Source organism: Sminthopsis crassicaudata, chromosome 4 (assembly GCF_048593235.1).
Source record: "Sminthopsis crassicaudata isolate SCR6 chromosome 4, ASM4859323v1, whole genome shotgun sequence".
NCBI classification, from domain to species: domain Eukaryota; kingdom Metazoa; phylum Chordata; class Mammalia; order Dasyuromorphia; family Dasyuridae; genus Sminthopsis; species Sminthopsis crassicaudata.
In genome coordinates this window covers 401,918,123-401,940,219 of record NC_133620.1, presented here as the reverse complement: position 1 = coordinate 401,940,219, position 22,097 = coordinate 401,918,123, and the positions used below count along the sequence as shown (strand labels likewise).

Below are 22,097 nucleotides of genomic sequence, written 5' to 3'. Positions count from 1 at the left end.
CCACTGCGCCACCTAGCTGCCTCAAGAACTGATGATCTTAACGCAGACTGAAGCATCTTTTTTTTTTTTTTTTTTCATTTTATTTGTGTTTTCTTCTGTCACATTTATAAATTTAATACATGACTCCATATGTATACTTAATATTATATTTAATCAATATATGGCTTGGGGGAGGGAGGGAAAGAATTTGGAATTCAAAGTTTTAAAAAACAAATGTTAATTTTTTAAAAATATAGAATTGGGAAATGTTAACAAGTAAATAAAAATATATTTAAAAACCAAACTGTTATTTAACGTGAAACGGGCTTATTATTACTTTTAAGTTAATAAATGGCTTTAAATTTTCTTTTAAAACTTTAATTTTCGACACGGTAACGGATAAGATATAACTCACATAAACAAAAGTTCTGGGGTCCGCAATAATTTCTAAGAGTGGAGAGCCCTGGGACCAAGATATTAGAGGAAAGTTGTTCTTTTCTTCTTTCTTTACAGAATCAGGAGAACGCAATTCAATAAACATATATTAAACACCTCATGTATACAAGCGCTTAAAAAACTCACTGACCAAAAGGAGCACTTTTGGCATCTCATCCTACTTTTTGTGGGGCTTAAGGTACCACAGAATAAGGAACCGGCAAGTTTGTGTCCTGTCATTAAGGTTTAAGAAAGAACCAATCAGAAAGTGGCACATTACTTTCAATAGCTCCGGGCCAATAAGGGAGAACGTTTTCTTTTCCCTCTATCTACTTCCTCCCGCCACTGCGGCAATTCTGCTCATTACACGTCCTACGTAATAGTCCCACGTGACTCTCCATCCGCCCCTCTCACATACTGCCTTTTGATTGGACAAGCTCGTTCCGTCACCGTCCAATGGTAGGAGCCGATGGTTAGAGGTGGCGTCGCCATCTTGCCGCGGAGACTGTGAGGGAATCGCTGAGTCGGTTGAGCGGCTTTCGGTGGTTTTGGGTCCTGCGGCCTGGTTGCCTTTTACCCGTGCCGGGCCGGCCCCACTATGCCGCAGTACCAGACTTGGGAGGAATTTAGCCGCGCGGCCGAGAAGCTCTACCTCGCCGATCCCATGAAGGTAACATGAGTCTCTTGCTCTTTAGCCGCCGCATCCCTCCACGGCTCTTAGTCTAGAGGATGCTAGCGGGCGGCTTATCCCGGTGGGTCCTTACGTGTATATTTTTAAGCACCTGCTTTCTTTCAATAGTTCTGTCTCCTCCCTACTCCACAAAACCTTTGTGTGGGCAGAGCCAGAGATCGCTCTTGCAGTCCTTCGGGACTTTGCCCGGAGAGATATGGGCACAGGGTACCAGGTGTGCCTTCAGTAGGCACAGGTGAGGCACGTTCCTGTACCCCTCCCCCCGTGTGGGGGCCGTATTTCTCCCCAAATGATCTGCAATGATCCGGGTCCTCAAGTAGGAAAAGTAAGCAGGACCCTTCAGAAGGGAGGGCAGGAACTGTTTCTGCTTAATCTTTGCATCCCCACGGGCCTAGCGAGTGACAAAGGTTACTGACCTGAGTCAGGAGAAGGTCATCCAGACCAAAGCTGCTAGGAACTGTGGGTCGTGACCCCATATGGGGGAGGGGGTCGCGAGATTGTGATCTGGTATCACTAAATGTTTGATATGAATGTATTTTGTATACCCATACACTCGGGGTTTTATTAAAAAAAAGAAAAAAAGGTTGCACGTGGAAAAAGTTTAAGCAGCACCGGTCTAGATTAGTTTCGTTGGGTGGTGATAGGAATTAATATTCAGGTTTCCCGCCCCCTAACCCCCCTCTTTTTTTTTTTAAGAGTACAGCGTCTTTGCAAGAAAAAAATTAAAAAGCTTAAACTTAACGAGTTTGGTTCCCATTTCAGTATTAGAAAAAATCAGGTAGGAAGGTAGGAAACACATTTCCCAAAGGTGAATTCTATTATTGGGTGCCAAGATTTCTTTATAGATAGTACGTTTTTAGTTAAGAAATTTGAAAAATCACAGTTCTCTGTGGATAACTTTGATTGGCTGCTGCTGTCAAAAGAATTCATCACTGACTGGCCAACTTTTTAATTGATGAACTCTGGATTTAACTGGACCAGTTCGTAAACTAAAGATAGGATCAGAATTTGATCACTTTTCATTTTGGTATCTTCTCGTATTGGTGCTCCGTGGCACACAGTCTTCCCAGAACTACCACCTGAGGAGGAGACATTGAAGCTGAACTCTATTGGAGGGGGGTCAAATAAAAACGTTTTTAGTCAGGAATGTGAAGCTGAAATAAAACATTTTAAAGTATGCAAAGTGATTTTATTTAAAATTGTGCATACATGTGTATTCAATCGTGGCTGACTCTGTGACCCCCATTGGGATTTTCTTAGCAATTTTTCATTTTTTTCCTAGGTGATTTTGCCCAGGTATCTTGCCCAGGGGTCATATAGCTAGTAAGATTTGAACCCAGGAAGTTACTTCTTCCTGACTCCAGGCCTGGGGCTTTATCCACTTTGCCACCTAGCTGACCCTAAGATAATGTATACTGAAATACAAATGACAGAACCGTGCAAGATAAGTACTAATTGATTGATACATTTGAAGGTTTTCATAGCAAAATCTGGCAGATTTGTTTGTATATAACAGCTAATCCCCAAATTCAGAAGCTGGAAAGGTGGTGAGTGGGTGTTTGTATTGGTTTGGGGTTTCTGCTTATTTTTAAAACAAAAGAGAATAAGAACACAGTTACCTTAAGGAATTGGTTCCCATTCACTCCAAATTTTGTTCTGCAGTAATAATTTGGAATGGTTCAAAGAGGAGACAAGCACATGCAGGGGAAAACAAACTTACTTGCTGGGCTTCATATGAACTGAAGTATAGTGTTGGTTGCCAGTGAACCATTTTTTAAAATATATATATATATATATATATATATATATATATATATATATATATATATATATATATTTATTTTATTTTTTTGATGGAACAAAACTCAAACCTCTCCTGTACCCAAAAGTAATGTTGCTTGTACTGAATTAAATTGGCCAGGTTTGGGACATGATCTTTTCAGATTACTAAGATGGTAAATGCTAGCTAAAAGCAGGAAAAACAAAGTTGTTTCTGTTGTTTCCATAATTTGGGATAAAACTGGAGGTGAGTTGGGGAGAAAATGAATGACCTGGCATCTGAGTTTAGTTGAACTTTGATTTTGCACATGACATGGTATTGTGTTAAAATGTATAAAGCATTATTAAGACTCAGGCTTATATACAGATTATAAGTTATTTCTTAAGACAGGTATATTTAGTGAACTTTGAGCCTAAAATTGGGGCAATTTTTAATTTGTTTCTGAGTCTCCTGGGGTTTTTTGTTTTGGTTTGGTTTTTTAAATTAGCATTTAGTATCCTAGACTAAAAAATGGTAGTATTGAGAAAGAGGGATGCTAAATAGTCACTTTAAAAACATAGTCATTTTCATATCAGTTTTATTTTCCAGTAGAAGAAATAGCTTAGTAGATAAGGTATGATAATTTGGGAGGCAAAGGAACAAACTTTATAGGTATGGGGAATGTAGTAGTATTAATTTGCATCAGCATTTGTTATGTTTGTGGTTTGATTATCTTCCCTAAGTTTAAGGCTGAGAAGCTTGAGAATTTTAATAAAAACTTTTATTAAATGCCTATTTGCAAGTGACACTCATATATAGAAAAATGTAGACATACTGCCCTGTTCTATGATCTGAGTTATAAATAAAGCTGATAAACTTGAGAACGTATAGACATCTGAATTTATATTTCATTTAAACATTTATATGTTTAAATAGGTAAACTGCCAAATTTTTTCAAGAAGTTTCAAAAATTATTCTTGTTCTTTGTGTCATAGTTTCCTAGTTTCCTACCTACCAAGTATTTAGTTCTCCAACTACTTCTGTTTGCTTTGTTACATTCTCTTCTTATAACCATTATACTGGAATGTTGTCCAGTGCTCAGTCCTTGGAATTTTTCTGTTTATATTATTTCTCTTATATAATTCAGCCACACAACTTGAACAATCATCAGATAACTGATTTTATTTTGGGAGAGTAGCTTGGGCATCATTAAATAATGTCTACACTATGGTTTCCCCAGTGCAATATAACCTGTTCTCCTGTTTTCCTGTTCATTTCTTCTCTGTTCCACTGGTAATGCATGGATTTCCACAACAAGCTGCTTGTTGAGGCTGTAGATATTCTTCATTCATTTATTTTTTCAAGGTGAAGTTTTATTGATCTGTCTTGAATGGTCATTAATTTCATTGATGAGGTCCTGTAGCATTCCAGGGTTTTGATAATTTTTTCTAACATTGAGCCAGCCCTATATTCCTATATTGATCTAGCCTGCTGATGGTGTATAATCTTTCTGATACATTGTTGTAGTCTCCTTGATAATATTTTTATTTAAAATTTTTTTGCATTAATATTCATGAAAGATATTGGTCTAGTTTTCTTTCTGTTTTGATTTTCTGGAACAAGTATCTAGTTGATATTTGTTAAAGAATTTGGCAGGATTCCCTCACCCCTTCTTTTAACTTTTTTTCCCCAGTGTATGTAATATTGGAATTAATTATTCATTAAATGTTTGGAAGAATTCTTTTTTTTTTTTTTCCTTTTTCTGAGGCTGGGGTTAAGTGACTTGCCTAGGGTCACAGAGCTAGGAAGTGTTGTGTCTGAGACCAGATTTGAACTTGGGTCCTCCTGAATTCAAGGCTGGTGCTCTATCCACTGTGCCATCTAGCTGCCCCCTTGTAGAATTCATTTGTAAATCCATCTGGAGGGTGTTTTTTTGAAGGGGGGGGTTCTTTTTCGTTACTTGTAAAATTTGTTGCTTTTTTTTTTTTTTAATTGATAAAAGGGTTGAGAAATACAAATTTACTCCTAATTTTATTTAGTTCCTTGTGATTGTCCATTACTATCTTTTTAATGTTTTCCTTAACTCCTCTGATTGTATGTGAATTTCTATTCACTTCTGGTATTTTCATCAGGAGTGCTTGCAAGTTTATTTCATTAATTTTGCTGGGCAAGTTATTATCGGTTGTAAACCTAGATTTTTGCTTTATGTGACATTTTATTATGAGTTCTCTTCATCTATATGATGGTGGCTAAATCTTGTGTGATCCAGAAGATGGCTTCTTGGTACTTGAATTCTTCTTTGGAAGTTCTTGGAAGTTTTCATTTTGGACTTTCTTTCAGGAACTTGACTGGCACATTCTTTGATTTTCTTCTTTGCCCACTGGTTCTACAGAATTTTCTTTTATGATTTCTTGAAATATAATGTCCAGGTTCTTTTGAGGGACCATGATTTTCAAATAGTTTATTGACTCTTAAAATTTCTCTTCCTCAATCTGTTTTCCAGATCGATTGTTTATACAGTGAGATACTTTACTTCTCTCCCCCCCCCCCAATTATTTGACTTTGCTGTAATATTTCTTGATGTTTCATGGAGTCCTTAGATTCACTTTGATTAATTCTAATTTTCAGAGAGTTATTTTCATGTCTAAGATTTTATACTTCTTTTTCTCTTCCTTCCCCTTTCCAAATTATTTAGTTTTTACTAGGTTTTTTCTTTTAAGTTCAAAATTCCTTCCTTTCTCTCCTTTGCCTCATCAAGATGACAAATAACGATATAAATTATTTATGTGAAATCATATTAGCCATATTGCAAAAGAAAGGGGAGATAGAGAAAATTAGACCAGGTTGCACTCAGAGTTTATCAGTTCTCTTTGAAATAGATAGTATTTTATATATAGATATGTATTATACAGATATATAGATACTTATATACTTACATTCATTTGAAATGCCATGTTGGATGAATTGAAAACTGAAGTAAGGTTGCAGGAAGAAATAATGCACATGATATCATTCTGATGATAGAAAGTGAAAAGAAATTAAGAAGCCTCTTGATGAGGGTGAAAGAGGAGTCGAGAGATGAAGTTGGCTTGAAGTTTAAGGTCATGGCAACTGGTCCCATCACTTCCTAGCAAATGGAGAAGAAATGGAAGCAGAGTCAGACTGAAAGATAACTGTAGATGGCAATTGTATCCATGAAACTGAAAGGTGCTTGCTTCTTGGAAGGAAAGCTGTGGTAAATCTAAACCACTTACTAAAAAGCAGAGGTTTCAGTTTGCCAACAACTGTCATAGTGTTCGTCTTTCCAGTAGCAATGTATGACCTTGAGATATCTACTATAACAAAAATTAAGCACCACAGAACTGTGTTTTTTGAATTATGGTGCTGGAAAAGACTTCTAGGAGTCTCTGTGAGATCAGATCAGTCTATTTAAAGAAATTCAGGCTATTTCATTGGAAGCTCAAAAACTGAAGCTGAAATGTAAATATTTTGGCTACATAATGAGAAAATAGAATTCAAAACAGGACTCACTGGAGAGGTGCTGGCATTGGGAAAAATTGAAGGCAAGAAGAAAGGGGAATGACAGAAAATCAGTTGGATAAATAGCATCATGAAAGCAAAACAAACTTGAGCTTGGACAGACTTCAGGAGGTGTAGTATAGGATAGAAAGGCCTAAGTGATATAGCCCACGAGATCATGAAGAATCAAATGTGACTGACTGAACAACAAAAATGCATTTTTTCATGATGATTCTTTTGGAATTAGCTTGGATTGTTGTATAATTCAGAGTAGCCAAGTCTTTCATAATTGATCATTGCAACTTTGTTGTTACTGTGCTCAACAATCTTGCTGTCTTTTCTCACTTCATCAGTTCATATTGCTTCATGAGCATCAGCTCTTATAAGTATTTTCTGAAATCACCCCCCTCATCATTTCTTGTAGCACAAAATAATACACCACAACTTGTTCAGCCATTGCCCAATTAAGGAATATCTCTACAATATCCCCACAACTTCATGGCATTCAGGTAGTTCAGTAATTCTTAAATTACCTCCTTTGGTCCTCCCTGCTTCGAGAAGGGAGGACTGTGTCTTATCCAAGTATTGCAGTTTTGTCCTTCATCGTTTAGTATTATGCTCTCTGCAAACAGTAGTCATTGTCTATTGAAGTGAAATGTAAAGTACTTCACCACTATCCATTCATTTCATTGAGAATCATAAATTGCATATTCTTTCCTCCCAAAATGTGGGATGGTGTCCTATTTTTAAAGTCAAAGTTATGATTTCTTTACTAGTCTTCTACCCTTAAACATACCAATTACTTAACTGGGTTTTTAAAATTTAAATCCCAGCTCATTTTAGTTTGTTATTACAAGGCAAAGTAAGCTGTATTCATTTTATGAAATATCTGTTTTTAAACTCATGTCTGTAACTGCTCAGTAAATTAAATCCAGTTCACTAATTAATCATAGTTTTTTTTTTTTAATTTTTTTTTTTTTGTTCTAGACATGGCCTTACATGTCATTTTAATCCTCCTCACTGCAAAATTGCTGAAAAGAATAATCTGCTGTGACCTCCACTACTTCATGACTTATATTTTAAGGTGGAGGACCTTTCTCTCACCTACCCCCATTTCTTGCCGCCTTCCACCATTTTAGCTATTCTCTCAAATTGACACATAGTAAACTCCAAGATCCTAGCTTTCTAACTCTTTAGAATCTCTTGTCTTCTTGGCTTAGGGTTAGTATTCTTTCTTCTTGCAATTCTTATGTTTCCTTTCCTCAGATGCACTTTGACTCCACCTCCCCCAAATGGGACACTAATGCATTGTTGGTCTAGTTGTGAACTGATCTAGTCATTCTGGAAAGCAGGTTGGGACTGGGTTCAAAGTATTCATCCAACAATACCACTGTCCCAAAGAGATCATTAAAAAATGTACAAAACTATTACTAACATCTCTTTTTGTGATGGCAAAGAATTAGAAGTTGAGAGAGTGCACATCAGTTGGAGAATGGCTGAACAAGGTGTAATATGTAAATGTAGTAGAATGCCGTTGCGCTATATGATTCATCTCCTCTAAGTTCAAATCGGGCCACAAATATTTCCTATGTGACCTTGAGCAAGTTACTTAACTCTGCCTCAATTTCCTCATCCGTAAAATGAGCTGGCAAAGAAAATGGCAAAACGCTTTGTCAAGAAAACCCCAAATGGCATCACAAAGAATTGGAGAAGACTGAACAATATGTAATGTTCTGGAGATTTTAACAATTTTTTAAAGCTTAGTCCTGAGGACATTGTATCCTTTAATCTCAGCATAGTACCTTACACTTAGTAGGTGTTAAATACATGCTTAGTTTTTTTTGGCTTTTTTTTTTTTTTTTTTTTTTTAAAGCTTTTTTGTTTTCAAAATATATAGTCTTCAACATTCACCCTTGCAAAATCCATGCCCAGCTGATGGACATCTACTCAGTTTCGGGTTTTTTCCACTACAAAAAGAACTGCTACAAACATTTTTGCATATATGGGTCTTTGCCCAACTGATGGGCATCTACTCAGTTTCAGATTTTTTTGCACTACAAAAAGGACTGCTACAAACATTTTTGCATATATGGGTCCTTTTGCCTTTTCTATGATCTCTTTGAGTTACAGATCCAGTAGAGACACTGCTTGATCAAAGGATATGCACAGTTTAATAGCCCTTTGGGCATGGTTCCAAATTGCTCCCTAGAATGGTTGGATAAGTTCATAACTCCACCAACAATGTATTAATGTCTTAATTGCATTTCTCTATAGATCATAGTCTTACTACTTAAAAGATCTCAGGTGCTGCTTTTCCTCCTCCTGCCTTCTAACTGGTCTTTGTATAATTACATAAAAGGCTTAATATATCTCCTAGCACTCTTTGGAGAAAACAATGTAGAGCTTATAATATTCTTAATTTTTAGGAAAAAAGTCATTAGGACTGCTAAAAATTATATCCACATTGAGACCGATACAATTTTTTGTGGAGTAACATACATTTTAAAAGATTCTATTCCTAACTTATAGATTCTGAAGCAATTCGCAAACAGCTCACTGCATGTAGAACAATTTAAAGTGGTCACAGCATGGGACTGGTACTATTGCTTTTGCTTAAAGCAAGGAATATTAACCCTTGCCAATGAAGCTCATCTTGTACTCCTATACACTCCTGGCAACATGCCAAAATCTAAATTACAGTTTGATCATTTAATTGTATCTGTGTTAAAGCATTATGCTTAGCACTACATTAGATATAGAGGAATGAAGTTGAAGATGTTAGGAATGATAAATAGCACATCATGACAACATTTCATATGTATATAAAAATGCACATGCAAAATGTATTGTTTTGTACCTCACAGAAATTTGAAAACATTCCTTAGCATCGTATTACTAAGTCAAGTTGATCTTTTAGGAAATCACACTAGCACTCCTACTATCTTCCTGGCACAGCACTCTGAAGAATGAGTTGGAGTTTGATTAAATGTGTGGGTCTGGGTATATACATATATTTCATTACTCTGGAATGCTATGAGAACTAATGAAAACCTAACTGTGGCAGAATGATGATAACACAGGTATGATGAGTTTACTTCCCCTAAATTATGCATGCAGTTCCTTGGAAGACATGACATCTGTCCTTTAAGTTCAGAGATTTAATTGAGCAAAACAAAATTTTTATTTATATATTTATTAAGCACCCATCTTGTGCCAAAAACAGAGATACTGAGAGATGCAAATAGCCCTTGGGCTCAGGCTCTAATCCTAGAGGGGAGTTAGGAAGGGGAATAGGGAACAACATGAATGCACATAGATCAAAAATAATGTAGCCTAAATGTGGAGTTGGAGGGAGGCCCAGAAACCACTGGAAAAATCAGGAAAACTTCTTGAGGAGATGACATTTGAATTTTTGTCTTGAATGGAGCTAGGGATTTCAAGAGGCAGAAGAGATGTGGAAATAGAACATTCCAGGCATCCAAATCTAAGAAAGGAATGAGGTGGAGAATGAAAGAAACAGTACAAGGAACATCAAGTTAGGGTGATTTGGGTGAAATGTACAATCGTTTGGAAGGAGAATTGTGAAAGGTTTTTTATTCAATTAGAATTTGTATTTTATTCTTTTTGAATAAATTTTATTTTACTCCAGTTATAAGACAATTTTTAAAATTCATTTTTTAGGTTTGCAAAACACTTTTTTTGCAAGTCATTTTACATGTAAAGTTTTCAGACATTCGTTTATAAAATTTTGATTTCCAAATTTTTCTTTCTCCTTCCCCAAGACAGGTGACAGCCTAATACAAGTTATGCGCGTGCAATCATGTTTAGCGTTCATTTAAGAAAATTTTTGAGTTCCAAATTTTTTCTCCTTCCCTCCTTCCCTCTTCTTAGACCGTAAGCAATAGATTACATGGTCAATATATTACTATATTAATCATTTTGTGAAAGAAGACACAGATTTGTATTTTATTCTGAAGCATTGTGAGCAAGAATGACATCTGTATTTGAATCAGACAGCTCTTTGGATGATGGATTGGAAACGAGTATTGTTGCTTCTCTCTCTCTTATTGGAGCTCTTCACCATGGATTCTGTCCTAGACTTTTCTCCCCTCCTCTCCCTCTCCTTTCCTCTTAGTGATAATATCAGCTTTCATGATTCTAATCTAACTATTATTTCTATGCTTATAATTCTCAGAATTATTTGCTCAGCCCTAATTTTTCTGCTCACTTCCAGTTTTTTATTTCCAACTGTCTATTGGGTATTTTGAGCCAAATCTTAAACTCAGCATGTCCAAAATAGAATTCATTATCTTCCCACCTCCGCCCTAAAGCCCCCACCCTGCCCTCTTTCTAATTTCCCTATTTCTCTTCCCAGTAAGCCAGCATTACTACCTAGATGTGATTCTCCATTCTTTAATCTCACCTTCTTCCTCCATCCAATTAGCTGCCAATTCTTGTTTGGTTCTACCATTGTAACATTTCTCTTTGTACCCTTTTCTCCTCCGATTCTGTCACCAACCTGGTTTAGTTTTTCATTACCTTACAAGTAGATTATTGCAGTAGCAATAATAGCAAATAGATTGGTCTTCCCTCCTCAAATTTCTTTCCATTCCAGTCCATCTTTTTACTCAGCCATTAAATTGATCTTCCTAAAACACAAGTTTGACAGTGTTGTTATTCTGCTCTTATTCAAGTCAACTATAGTATCTCCTTGTTCCCGTTAGTATCAAATATAAAAGTTATCTTCTGATTTTCCCACCATAATGTGGCCCCTTCCTACCTTTCTAGTCTTCTTAGTTCTCACCCTCTCACTTCCCCTCCCCCCAATATTCTTTGGGATATTAGTGTAATGCTACTTTTTCTGACTTTGGAAATGTTTACTGGTTGTCTTCTATGCTTTAAAGTTATTCCTCATCTCTTCTTTTTTTTTTAACTTCCTTGGCTTCCTTCAAGTCTCAGGTAAAGCTCCATCTTCTGTAATAAACTTTTCCAGATCCTCCTTAATCTAACGCTTTTCTGTTTATTGATTTTCTTCAATTTATTTTGTGTATATATGTAGTTGTTTGCATATTTTCTCTCCCATTAGACAAGTAGGACTGGCTTTTTTTGGGGGGGGGGTATCTAAAGAGCTTAGGATTGTGCCTGGCCATGATAGTTGTTTAATAAATTCTTGTTCTAACTTCTAGCCAAATAGTTGCCTCAGTTTATCTCTCAAACAATATTCAACTAAAGTATACATATATTTGCCTTTTTTTTTTTTTAAACTAAAGCAAAGCATAATCCAAATTCTTTAGCAATTTAACTATATTGAACAAGATTATCATGGATATGCAAATATAAAACTCTGCTAACATTTTACAAAATATTTCATAGATCACAACCTCACTCCACTTTAGTAGAGGATGTTTGTTAGGTAACTCAGTTAAAATTTTTTTCTTTGTTTTATAGCCACCATTTTGGGGATGGTCCTCTCCAAATTTAGCCAGCCTTTTCTTCAAACATACAGACTTAGGACTGGGTATTCATATAGCAATTTCAGTTGGACCAGAATTTTTATGCTCTGTTGATAATACTCTTAAGACATTTGGAGTTATCTTGAGACCATGATGGATGATTTAGGTAGGACTTTAATGTGGAAGAGGGAGAGTTCAGGCTGTAAATATTTATTGAAAATAACTGGGTGAAAGTAAGAATAGCTTTTTATTTATTTTGCTGTGCAAAATATAAGAAGAGCTTGTCAAATTGTTATGGATGTGGTAGCACCATTGAATTGGAAGGAATTGATTCAGAATGACTTCTAAAACTTGTCCTCTGCTTAAAAACTTTATATTTCCCTTGCCATTCATTAACTCTAACCTTAGGAAAGCACAGCAATGTTAGGTTTATTTTCACTTCAAACCTAATTCCCTGTTCCCAGTAAAGTTCCAAAATAGTTTAATTTTTGTCATTATGGTAATAAAAATAATTCTTCAAACAAAGCTGCTATATTTGGATACCAGTATTATATAAATCTACTTAAAATAAGATAAAGGCCTCTTTCTACTTCACTAATATAAATTCTTTTTGTTAAAAGGACACATTTAGATGTTTTGGTTTTGATGAAAAGGCGAGATTAAGATTATTTGAAATCTGTTTTATTGAAGCAAAATTTATGAAAAAATGCCAAAATGCCTTCACTGTTTCTAAAATTGTATTTCAGGCACGTGTGGTTCTCAAATATAGGCACTCAGATGGGAATCTGTGTATCAAAGTAACAGATGATTTAGTTGTAAGTATAAATTTTTTTTCATTGTGCAAATTTGAGCTTCCTGGGTTAATCATTTGTTAAGAATTAATCATAGCATTTATGCAAATTATTTTATAAAGATGCTAGTTTTATTCTCTTTTCCAAGTTCAAGAACATTGCTTTAGAAACTACTTTTGTGGGGTATTAGAAAGTAATTCAGCTTGCTTCTTTAGTAGCATATGAAGCCCATGCTAGTAGTTTCTTTCTTTTGACCATCTTCATGTAAGGAGAATGTAGAAGCCATATCTCAAAATTAATTAGAATAATTAGAACAGGATCTATGGCAGCACCATAATGAGAACATATAACTGGAATTAGATTAATTAGGAAGATTATGAAGCAGATATCAGTTTTTATCTTTACCCATAATCCTTTTACATAGGTTTCAGGTGGTCTGTGACTTAGAATAAGAGGAAAAATTATAACTAACCTTCAGCTGAAATTTAGTATTTTCTTCCACTGTGAATGTAGGCAACATAACAGTCTTAGGTAATGTATGTAGATTTCATTATGCTACCTAAGTGAGGAGTCCATGATACAAAATAAGATTTAAAACTTCTGCTCAGGAGCTAACTAATCCCTTAAAAGTTTGTGTTTATAATGCTTTCTCAGTAATGCTAAAGTCTTATATTTTTAATGATTATACTATTTTCTTGGAGAACAGGCTGTTAAATTGGTTGAAATAATAAAAGACTGTGACGTTCATTTTCTTAAAGAAAGAGAGTGTTTTAGAACTTTGAATATTAATATAAAGAAAATCTTGATGTTTACTTGTGATTAATTTGTTATGGAACAGAGAACCACATCTTTTTAAAGGGGAGTCATAGAATTTTAGAGCTATATAAAGCTTTAGAAGAGTTCTCTTTTAGCCTATTTTTACTGATGAAAAAAATGAAAAATTAGATCTAGCCCAAGAATATATAGTGGCAGACTGAAAAATATGTTCTGTAATAAGGATTAGAAGATAAACATAGTCATAACATTCATTCATTAAAAACTTAGAAAGTACTTTTTGAAAAACACTTCACTAAAGTAAGGTAATAGACAGTTTAACCTTTAAAGGATTATTTTTTCCCCAGTAACAATCTTGTATATTTCAGTAAATTAAGGGCTGAAAAACACACAATTTTTATTTAAAAATGTGTTTTTCCATGTCATAAGACTTGTTAGTAGGATTAGTTTTTTCTATTTCATGTTCTCAGTAGACCATGAAGACTGTCACAGATGAAGATTACAAATCGGAGTAGCTTATTGGTCCAGGGGATAGAGTGCCTGAGTTGGAGTTAGGAAGATCTGAGTTGAGATTCTGCCTCAGACAAATTTATTAGTAGTATGGCCCTGGTCAGGTCATTTCATCTCTGCTTCAGTTTCTTTATTTGTAAAATAAAGGTATCTTGCAGGATTGTTGTGGGACTCAAATGAGATAATATTTGTAAATAATTTTGTAAACTTTAAAGTTCTGTATAAATGCTATTATGATTGTGTTATCTCCTTAAAAGGATCCTGACAGTAAAAAAATCTATACATAGTAAGTCATTGTGTTCTCTAATGGTCCTTACTCCCATACAGTTCTCACCCATAAATCTGCTAATAACTACATTCAACTTAAACTTAGTTCTTTTTATTCTAGATTTAATGGCCAACATATAGTTCCTTGTGTAGTGTTTTGTATATGTGATGATTCTTATTAAAGCCTTTCATTTCCAGATTGAATCATTCGTTTCAGTTCTATATGTCTTCTCTTATGTAGGGAACCCAGAATGAAGCATGTTTTTTTTTGTGTGTGTGTGTGTGTGTGTGTGCGCGCGCGCGCGCGTGCGCGCTCACATGCACGCTTGCGTGCACATGCATGCACACACACTATATGTATACACTATAGAAAGTTGGATATACTTAAGTCAGCAGGGCTTGATAACAATCACAGAGTATATATTGCACAGTCACTTGAATTTCTTTCTGTGGTAGAATGTTGGGTTAAGGAGATATAGAAGGAAACAATAGATATAACTTATAGAATTTAGACATCATTTGAGTATTTGATACTACCTCTGTGACATCCACAACAATCAAAGAAGAGAGAATTGTGACTCTTCCTGTGAGGCATATGTGGACAACCCATAAAGTGACACCATTTGGTCAGCAGTAGGTGTATGTGCTGGGCCAAAGGATTAGTCCTTGAGTCTGTTACCTAATACTTATATCAGATACCTAAATGAAGGAAATAAAAATATGCTTATTGTTTACATATGGCACTTAACTGGTTGGCTTTATACTTTGGAATAAAGAAATGAAATTCAGCATCTTGATTAATTTACAAGAATGGTTCTTCAGGAGAAGATGAAACTCAGTTAGAACAAGTATTGACAGAATCAAACATGACCAGACATGAGACATTAGTTAGATAAAATATGGCAGACAGACTTAGGAAATATAACACAAGGTGAATGAGTTAGTAATGTTTTAAAAGATTAAAAGAGTTCATAGTTTGTAAAATCTTGAAAATTAATCCTAGCATAGTTAGCATTAACTTGATAACTGTTTTTTAAATAGTTGATTTCAGGGCATCTAGGTGGCACAATGGATAGAGCATCAGCCCTGAAGTCAGGAGGACCTGAATTCAAATGTGATCTCAGACACTTAACACTTTCTAGCTGTGTGACCCTGGGCAAGTCACTTAACCCAAATTGCCTTAGCCAAGGCCAAATACACACACGCGCACACACACACACACACACACAAAATTGATTTCCTTTATAATTCTATATGTTTTATTTTATACATTTAAAAACATTCTAAGTAGGGGGCAAGCTGTATTTTTCACTAATCTGACAAAGGAATGGGTGATAACAAAAAGATTAAGAAACCTTATTGTATTGGGCCCATTAGAAAGTACAACTGTTTTTCTGTTGAGCTACTTATTAAAGGGTTGGAAAATAAAAGAATTGGAATGTTCAAAAGAATGTAAGACTAGAAAAGTCAACTAATCCATTTTACTCATTTGACAGATGGGAAGCTATTCAACAGTAAATTTGGGATTTGAAACATTCTTTAAAATCTTATCACAGGCTTTCCTTGCTTTCTTAAAATATACTGAACATAATGCAGTAACATCAAAGGATGATTAAAGAACATTATTATAATCATCTTGTTAGATCATATTATTACAACATAGTAATGAGGTTTTGCTATTTGCCCCCATTCTCAAAATGTTCCACGTGGGAAATTGCAGAATGAATAACCTTAAATTAGTGAATTGTTTTTGAATTAAAATTTTACATTATGATCAGTTTTGGAAGGGGCATGGAAGGAGTATATACAATATCTAGGACTTTTACATTCATAATGCCTCTATCTGTAATTTTAAAAACATATTTCCAAAGTTTTTTTTAAAGCATTTTTGTAATTTAAAGACATTTGTAGAACTAACACTTTGTGGGTCAGATGAAATTAAGTTAAGGTTCCCCATTCCTGACATGGTTTTACTCTATACTTTTACAAAAGGAAAGGGGGATCATTCAAAGAGTCAGAAAATAGGCATTCTGAGCGATATGTAAGGATAAGTTTTTTTATTTTGGAGAGGAGAAGAAACCTAAAAAATGTTTTAATAACTTTAATGCAATATGGGATTTAGTTTTTTATCCATGATGGAAAAAAAAAAAAGAATTGAAATTATAATAAGGGAAAAGTGGAATTTTTTGTCAGGAAAAACTGACACTGGTTCCAGATTCCTGAGGAAGATTATGGAATCTTGGATTTCTAATAGTAAAAAAGTAGGATAGGTACCTTATTTGCCTTAATCCAGGCTTTGGGTTGACATTAGGCTAGAATTTGAATGCCACTGTCTAATTATTTTGTCCTATTCTTAATTCCTGCAGAAGAAAAATGCATTATAAAATTTACCTGATTTCTTCCACAATGACATTACTGACTCATTGATGAACTTGATAAGAAAGACATAGGTATTTAGGTGCTGATCTCTTTCCATTGGGTTTAGAAAAAATCTTAATATATAATTTTTTAACTAGACACCATTGAGGGAAAGATATTCTCAAATATTAGGATATGATTGATCTTTTTTGCTGTAATGGCATTGATAGCTTTATAAAATGATCGAGATTTAAAGAAAAGAAATGAATGTGGATTATAATTTTAGGGAGCTTAAGTATAACTCAATATTTCTTGAGTATGAGTAGGTACACAATAAAGTGGCAGAATCTCTAAACTTGTCATATAAGTATATAGTATTATTATATAAGTATGTAGTATTTTATATACATATATATATATAATATTATATACAAGTATATAATATTAAAAGATAGGAAATCACATTCTAAATAGATGCTTTGTTAATCTGTACTCTTTGTTTTGTTTTGCAGTGTCTGGTATACAGGACAGACCAGGCCCAAGATGTAAAAAAGATTGAGAAATTCCATAGTCAACTAATGAGACTTATGGTAGCTAAGGAATCCCGAAGTGCTGCCATGGAAACGGATTGACTGGTTTGAAGCAAAAACTCTGATGGTCACATTTGTAAAGGAAGAAAATATCACTTGAATTCAAGAAAATGTTGGGACAGAAGAGGCTTTATATAACTCAGTGGGCCCTTAAAAAGCTTGGGAGCATTTTTTTCCTCTGTAGCTTAAAAAAATTCTTACTTCAGATAGCTATAAATATATATGCTTTCAGTTGAAAGCTTCTATTTATTTTTGAAATGTAAAACATGCTTAAAAGTTTTTACAGGTTATTTGATGTTGGGCAAGACTTGTAAATATGTTCTCTTGTAAATTTGTAACACTAATTTGAAAAGGAGAGATCAGCCATCTTTATTCTGTGAAATGTATCTAACCTTTAAAGAAAGCTAAATATTGTTTGTTTAGTTTGCTTTTCAACTTTTAACTTGGAATTTAAAGTCATTTTTTATTGAACATATTTCTCTACAGATATAATTTTGTCTGACAAAATACATTTCTGACCAATAAACAAAACTAGTAAAAATTAATTTTACATCATAATGACGGTAATTGTAGAAATGTTATATGTCTTCTTTGAAGCCAAACCTAAAATATGGTTGTACTTTCCATATTTAAACTGTTTTTAATCCTAAATGATTCCATCATTTCTCTGAACTATAATTCAAGATAAGAATACAACTTTTGAATCCAGTTGTCTGTGATCAGAAACTGTTTTCATAAATGAATGACCAATGTCCACCAAAGGACTGAAAAGTGTTACTCCAGAAAGCTTTGTTATATTTGGTCCATTTGTGGAGTTTCTCAAAGAACTGAGGATTGATTAAACTATTGTATCTATGTATAAATTATTTGTACTCCTTTTTTTGCTTGTTCATTTCTTAGAAGTAATGAAGGTGCTAAAAATGATGTCATATCTGGTGTGATTAATTGTTGTGATGGCTAATGAATTACAAATCAATCACTAAAGATTGATAATTTTTACATTTTAACCTCTGTTAGCACTTGTCCAGGGTCATACAGTCTGTGTGAGAGGTAGGATTTGAAACCAGTCTTCCTGATTCCTAGGTCATCTCTCTACTTGATACACCATTTAAAGTCTAAGTGTTCTCTGAAACTGTTAGAGAATAGGTACTGATGAGTTTAAAGGAAACTCTTAATGCCATTAAAATCGCATGTGTATTTTCCTCATCACATCCCATTCCCCCAAAAAAGAAAAGAAAACCTGAACCCTCAATTTTAAAAATAATTGCCCAGCATCAGAATGAAGGTTCAACTTTAAAGATGTCACATTAAGATATTTTTGTTTGACATTTAATCTGGCTACTGTTTCAACATTGTAAAGTGCCATTAGCCATTTGAGTTTTGGTATGTTTCAAAGCAGTCTGCAAAAATAAAAAATGAAGAAAAAGCAACATAAAAATCTTAATGCTTCTTTTGAAAAAAAAATTTTTCAGGATTTACAAATTTTTAAAAATCAATTAAAAGTTGATTTAACCTAAAGGATAAGTAATACTACTAGAACTACTAATTGTGTGTTTTTGCAGTACTCAATATTACACATTGGGGTTTTTTTCCCCTTTCCATATTATAGGCAAGATTATTTTCTTACATTAAATTAAGAAAAAAAATTTTACTAGGGTTGAAATGAACATAAAACTATCAAATCTACTCTTGATGCTACTTGGGTCCTCTTTGATTTTGTTGGGTTTTTACAACTTAAACAAATGTTATGTGAAAAAAATTAGTCCATTGGATCGTTTGGCTCTTTTGTATTCCTAGCAGCCCAACATAGTAATAGACACATACTTTAATAGAAAACACTGGCAATTTTCTACAAAATAGCACATTAGATGTAAGAAAAAATTTAAAGGGATTAGTGTACTAATCTATATTTCCCTTCTGAAATTAGATGTTGTACATAATGAACTTTAATTTGCCAAGCATATTCTTGGATTAGAAATAAGTTTCTGGTATTTTAAATACAACTTTCCATCTTTATTGTAGTTGTGCAATACTGGGGGGGGGGAAGCAAATATTTATTTACAACTGTCAAATTATAACTTACAAGAATTACATACAATGAGGCTCTTGAAGATTGAAAAAATATGAACATATTTTTAACCTAATTTATTCTAAATAGCCTGCTGCCCTTCACCTGTGTATTTTCTCCTTTACTGGAAAAAAGTTTTTTTTTCCTTCATTAAAACCATGTTTTTCCTCCTTCATCCTTCATCCTTCATCCACTGAATCCTCTCAGATATGTTAGACAGTATTGTAGGCAGCCCTTTTGAAAAGGTCTTATGGTAGTTGTATAAATAAATACATGGGGAATCAAGTAATTTGATTCTTATTTTCATTTTTGTTTTCCAGTTTTTATCTTACTCTCCTACTAAATCTACTAAAGACTATATACTCATGAACGTAAATGGCATTTCCCTCCTCTCTTCCCCCCCACCTACCTATCCTGCCAATTTTTTGTCTTAAGTGCATTAGTCACAGCTCATGTTTTTCTTAGTCATTTATTAGCGGCAATGTTGGCAATGTTTTATAGCTGATAAGACCTTCTATTACCCTTTTAAGAAAACCTAACACTTAACAACAATCTTTAATTATATTAAACTTAAAACTATCCTGAAACTAATTGAAAATAAATGAAATGTAACCGAGAGAAACTACACAAGAACAGTAGGAAGGGACTCCCCCTTTTTCAACTCATCAAAATCAAGAAGGAAAATGAGACCTTTGAAATCGCCTGGTGCTCATCCTGAATGTCTCCTAACCATGACTCCTGTTTTAATTTATTCCTTTAAAAAAAAAAAAAGTCCTTCATTCCTATCAGTTTTTTAATGAAGGTTGAGGAAGAAAGCCTCAGTCTTGTATTAAAATTTCTGGTTGGTAAATGGGGGTCATTGCGAGTTCACATTTTGTGGGACAAAAAGAAGCCAAAGAACAACTTTTTGCCATGCAATTTAATGCTTTGATAAAGCCAACATAGAAACCATTGTTTTGTGATGTAAATCTTAGTAGAGATTTGTAGTTATCTTTGTCGTTTCATATAATTATTTTAATTGCATACTTAGCAGGTTTAGGGTACTAGACATGTTGGATTTCTTCAGTTGCTATAAGGATAAACTTTCTAAAAAATAGAAATTCATTTTTGTGGGGAGAAAGTTTACTTTTTTAAAAATAGTTAAGTTTGGGTCAGCAAATCTGAATTTTGGACTATAGCCAATGTCATTAAATTAGCAAAACACCAATTCAACAAACATTATTGGCAAAGCTATAGTGCTATGGATACAAAAGCAAAAACAACAGTACTACACAAAGGGGTGATGGGATACTGCTGGGGCCAGATACTTGTATATAAGTAATTTGTAAAAGGATTTTCAACTGGGGTGAGATAGAGGGAGTCAGAGGGATGCTGTTTGATTTGAGCCTTGAAGGAAGGCACAGACTCTGAGAACACCAGGATGTGCATTGCAGACATAGAATAGTTTGTATGTTGACAAGCATTTGTTAACTGTTCTGGACCAGGCAATGTGCTCAATAAGTGCTTGGAAATAGAAAGGCAGGAGACAGCCTATGCTCTCAGAGCTCCAAACTCGTACTGAAGATTGGGAAAGGCTTCTTGCGGGTGAGATTTTAGCTGAGACTTGAAAGAAGCCAGGTGGTGAAGATGAGGACAGCAGGTATGAAAGAGCTGGGGAAAATGAATATAAGAACCTCAATATGTGGATAAGAGGAAAGATTGATGAACTGAGATCTTAGTGTTAAAAGAACCACTATTTTAAATACTAAATCCCCAGATTCTGAATTCAGGTGTAGAGGAAAACTGACAAATGGGACCAGTAGATGATAAATATTTTTAGTTGAATCTGATGTTTTTATCAAAAAATAGAGATTGTCCTATATAGGCATTGCATCATTTTACCAATTCATAACTTTACATTTTTGATCATTTATTTCTTACTGTTGATGAATAAATGTAGGCATAATCTAATTAAAACTGTAAATATATGAAAATATAAGTAATTGGATTTTATCTCATTAATTGAAGGACTGTACTATTTTCTGAAACATGTTACTGAAGAACCTGCTATTAGGCCAAACAATAATAGGCTCATAAAAACATTTAAAAATTCTCTTTGAGATTACCCTTATAAACCAGGGTTTATCTTTAGTCATTTGGTTTTGGAAGTAGCCTTAGTAATCCCTTCATGTAATCCCTCAACTCCTCATTGGTAAAATGATGGCATAAGACCAGCTGGCCTGTTGAAGGGTCCTATCAGCTCAATTTTATTTTTATTTTTAAAATTTCATTTCACTGAAAATATATTTTATTATCAGTGTTATCCAGTGATCCAAAATTTAAATGAACTATAAAGCCATCATATAATTTCTTTTTTTTTTTTTTATTTTTATTTTATTTTATAATTATAACTTTTTTTTTTTTTTGACAGTACATATGCATGGGTAATTTTTTACAACATTATCCCTTGCACTTACTTCTATTGAGATTTTTTCCCTTCCTCTCCCAACCCCCTCCCCCAGATGGCAGGCAGTCTTATACATGTTAAATATATTACAGTATATTCTAGATACAATATATGTGTGTAGAACCGAATTTCTTGTTGCACAGGAAGAATTGGATTCAGAAGGTAAAAATAACAGTTTACACTCATTTCCCAGTGTTCCTTTTCTGGATGTAGCTGATTCTGTCCATCATTAATCAATTGGAATTGGATTAGCTCTTCTCTATGTTGAAGATATCCACTTCCATCAGCATACATCCTCGTACAGTATCATTGTTGAAGTGTATAATGATCTTCTGGTTCTGCTCGTTTCACTTAGCATCAGTTGATGTCCAAGCCTCTCTGTATTTCTCCTGTTGGTCATTTCTTACAGAACAATAATATTCCATAACATTCATATACCATAATTTACCCAACCATT

The 22,097-nt window shown here is 34.1% G+C and overlaps 1 protein-coding gene across 1 annotated transcript; it reads left to right on the top strand.

The window, feature by feature from the left end:
• The first annotated feature begins 859 nt into the window (after nt 1–859).
• SRP9 (signal recognition particle 9) lies at nt 860–17,989 on the top strand. Its single transcript, XM_074262623.1, has 3 exons — nt 860–1,084; nt 12,583–12,651; nt 17,049–17,989. The coding sequence occupies exons 1-3, from the start codon at nt 1,013–1,015 to the stop codon at nt 17,166–17,168; spliced, it is 261 nt and encodes an 86-aa protein (XP_074118724.1). The 5' UTR covers nt 860–1,012; the 3' UTR covers nt 17,169–17,989.
• Nucleotides 17,990–22,097: the final 4,108 nt, after the last annotated feature.

Excerpts from the sequence above, each read along its gene's own strand:
- SRP9 (XM_074262623.1), top strand. The coding sequence starts at position 1,013 with ATGCCGCAGTACCAGACTTGGGAGGAATTTAGCCGCGCGGCCGAGAAG. Across the intron at positions 1,085-12,582 it reads ACCTCGCCGATCCCATGAAG|GCACGTGTGGTTCTCAAATA; the intron begins GTAACATGAGTC and ends ATTGTATTTCAG. Across the intron at positions 12,652-17,048 it reads AAGTAACAGATGATTTAGTT|TGTCTGGTATACAGGACAGA; the intron begins GTAAGTATAAAT and ends TTTGTTTTGCAG.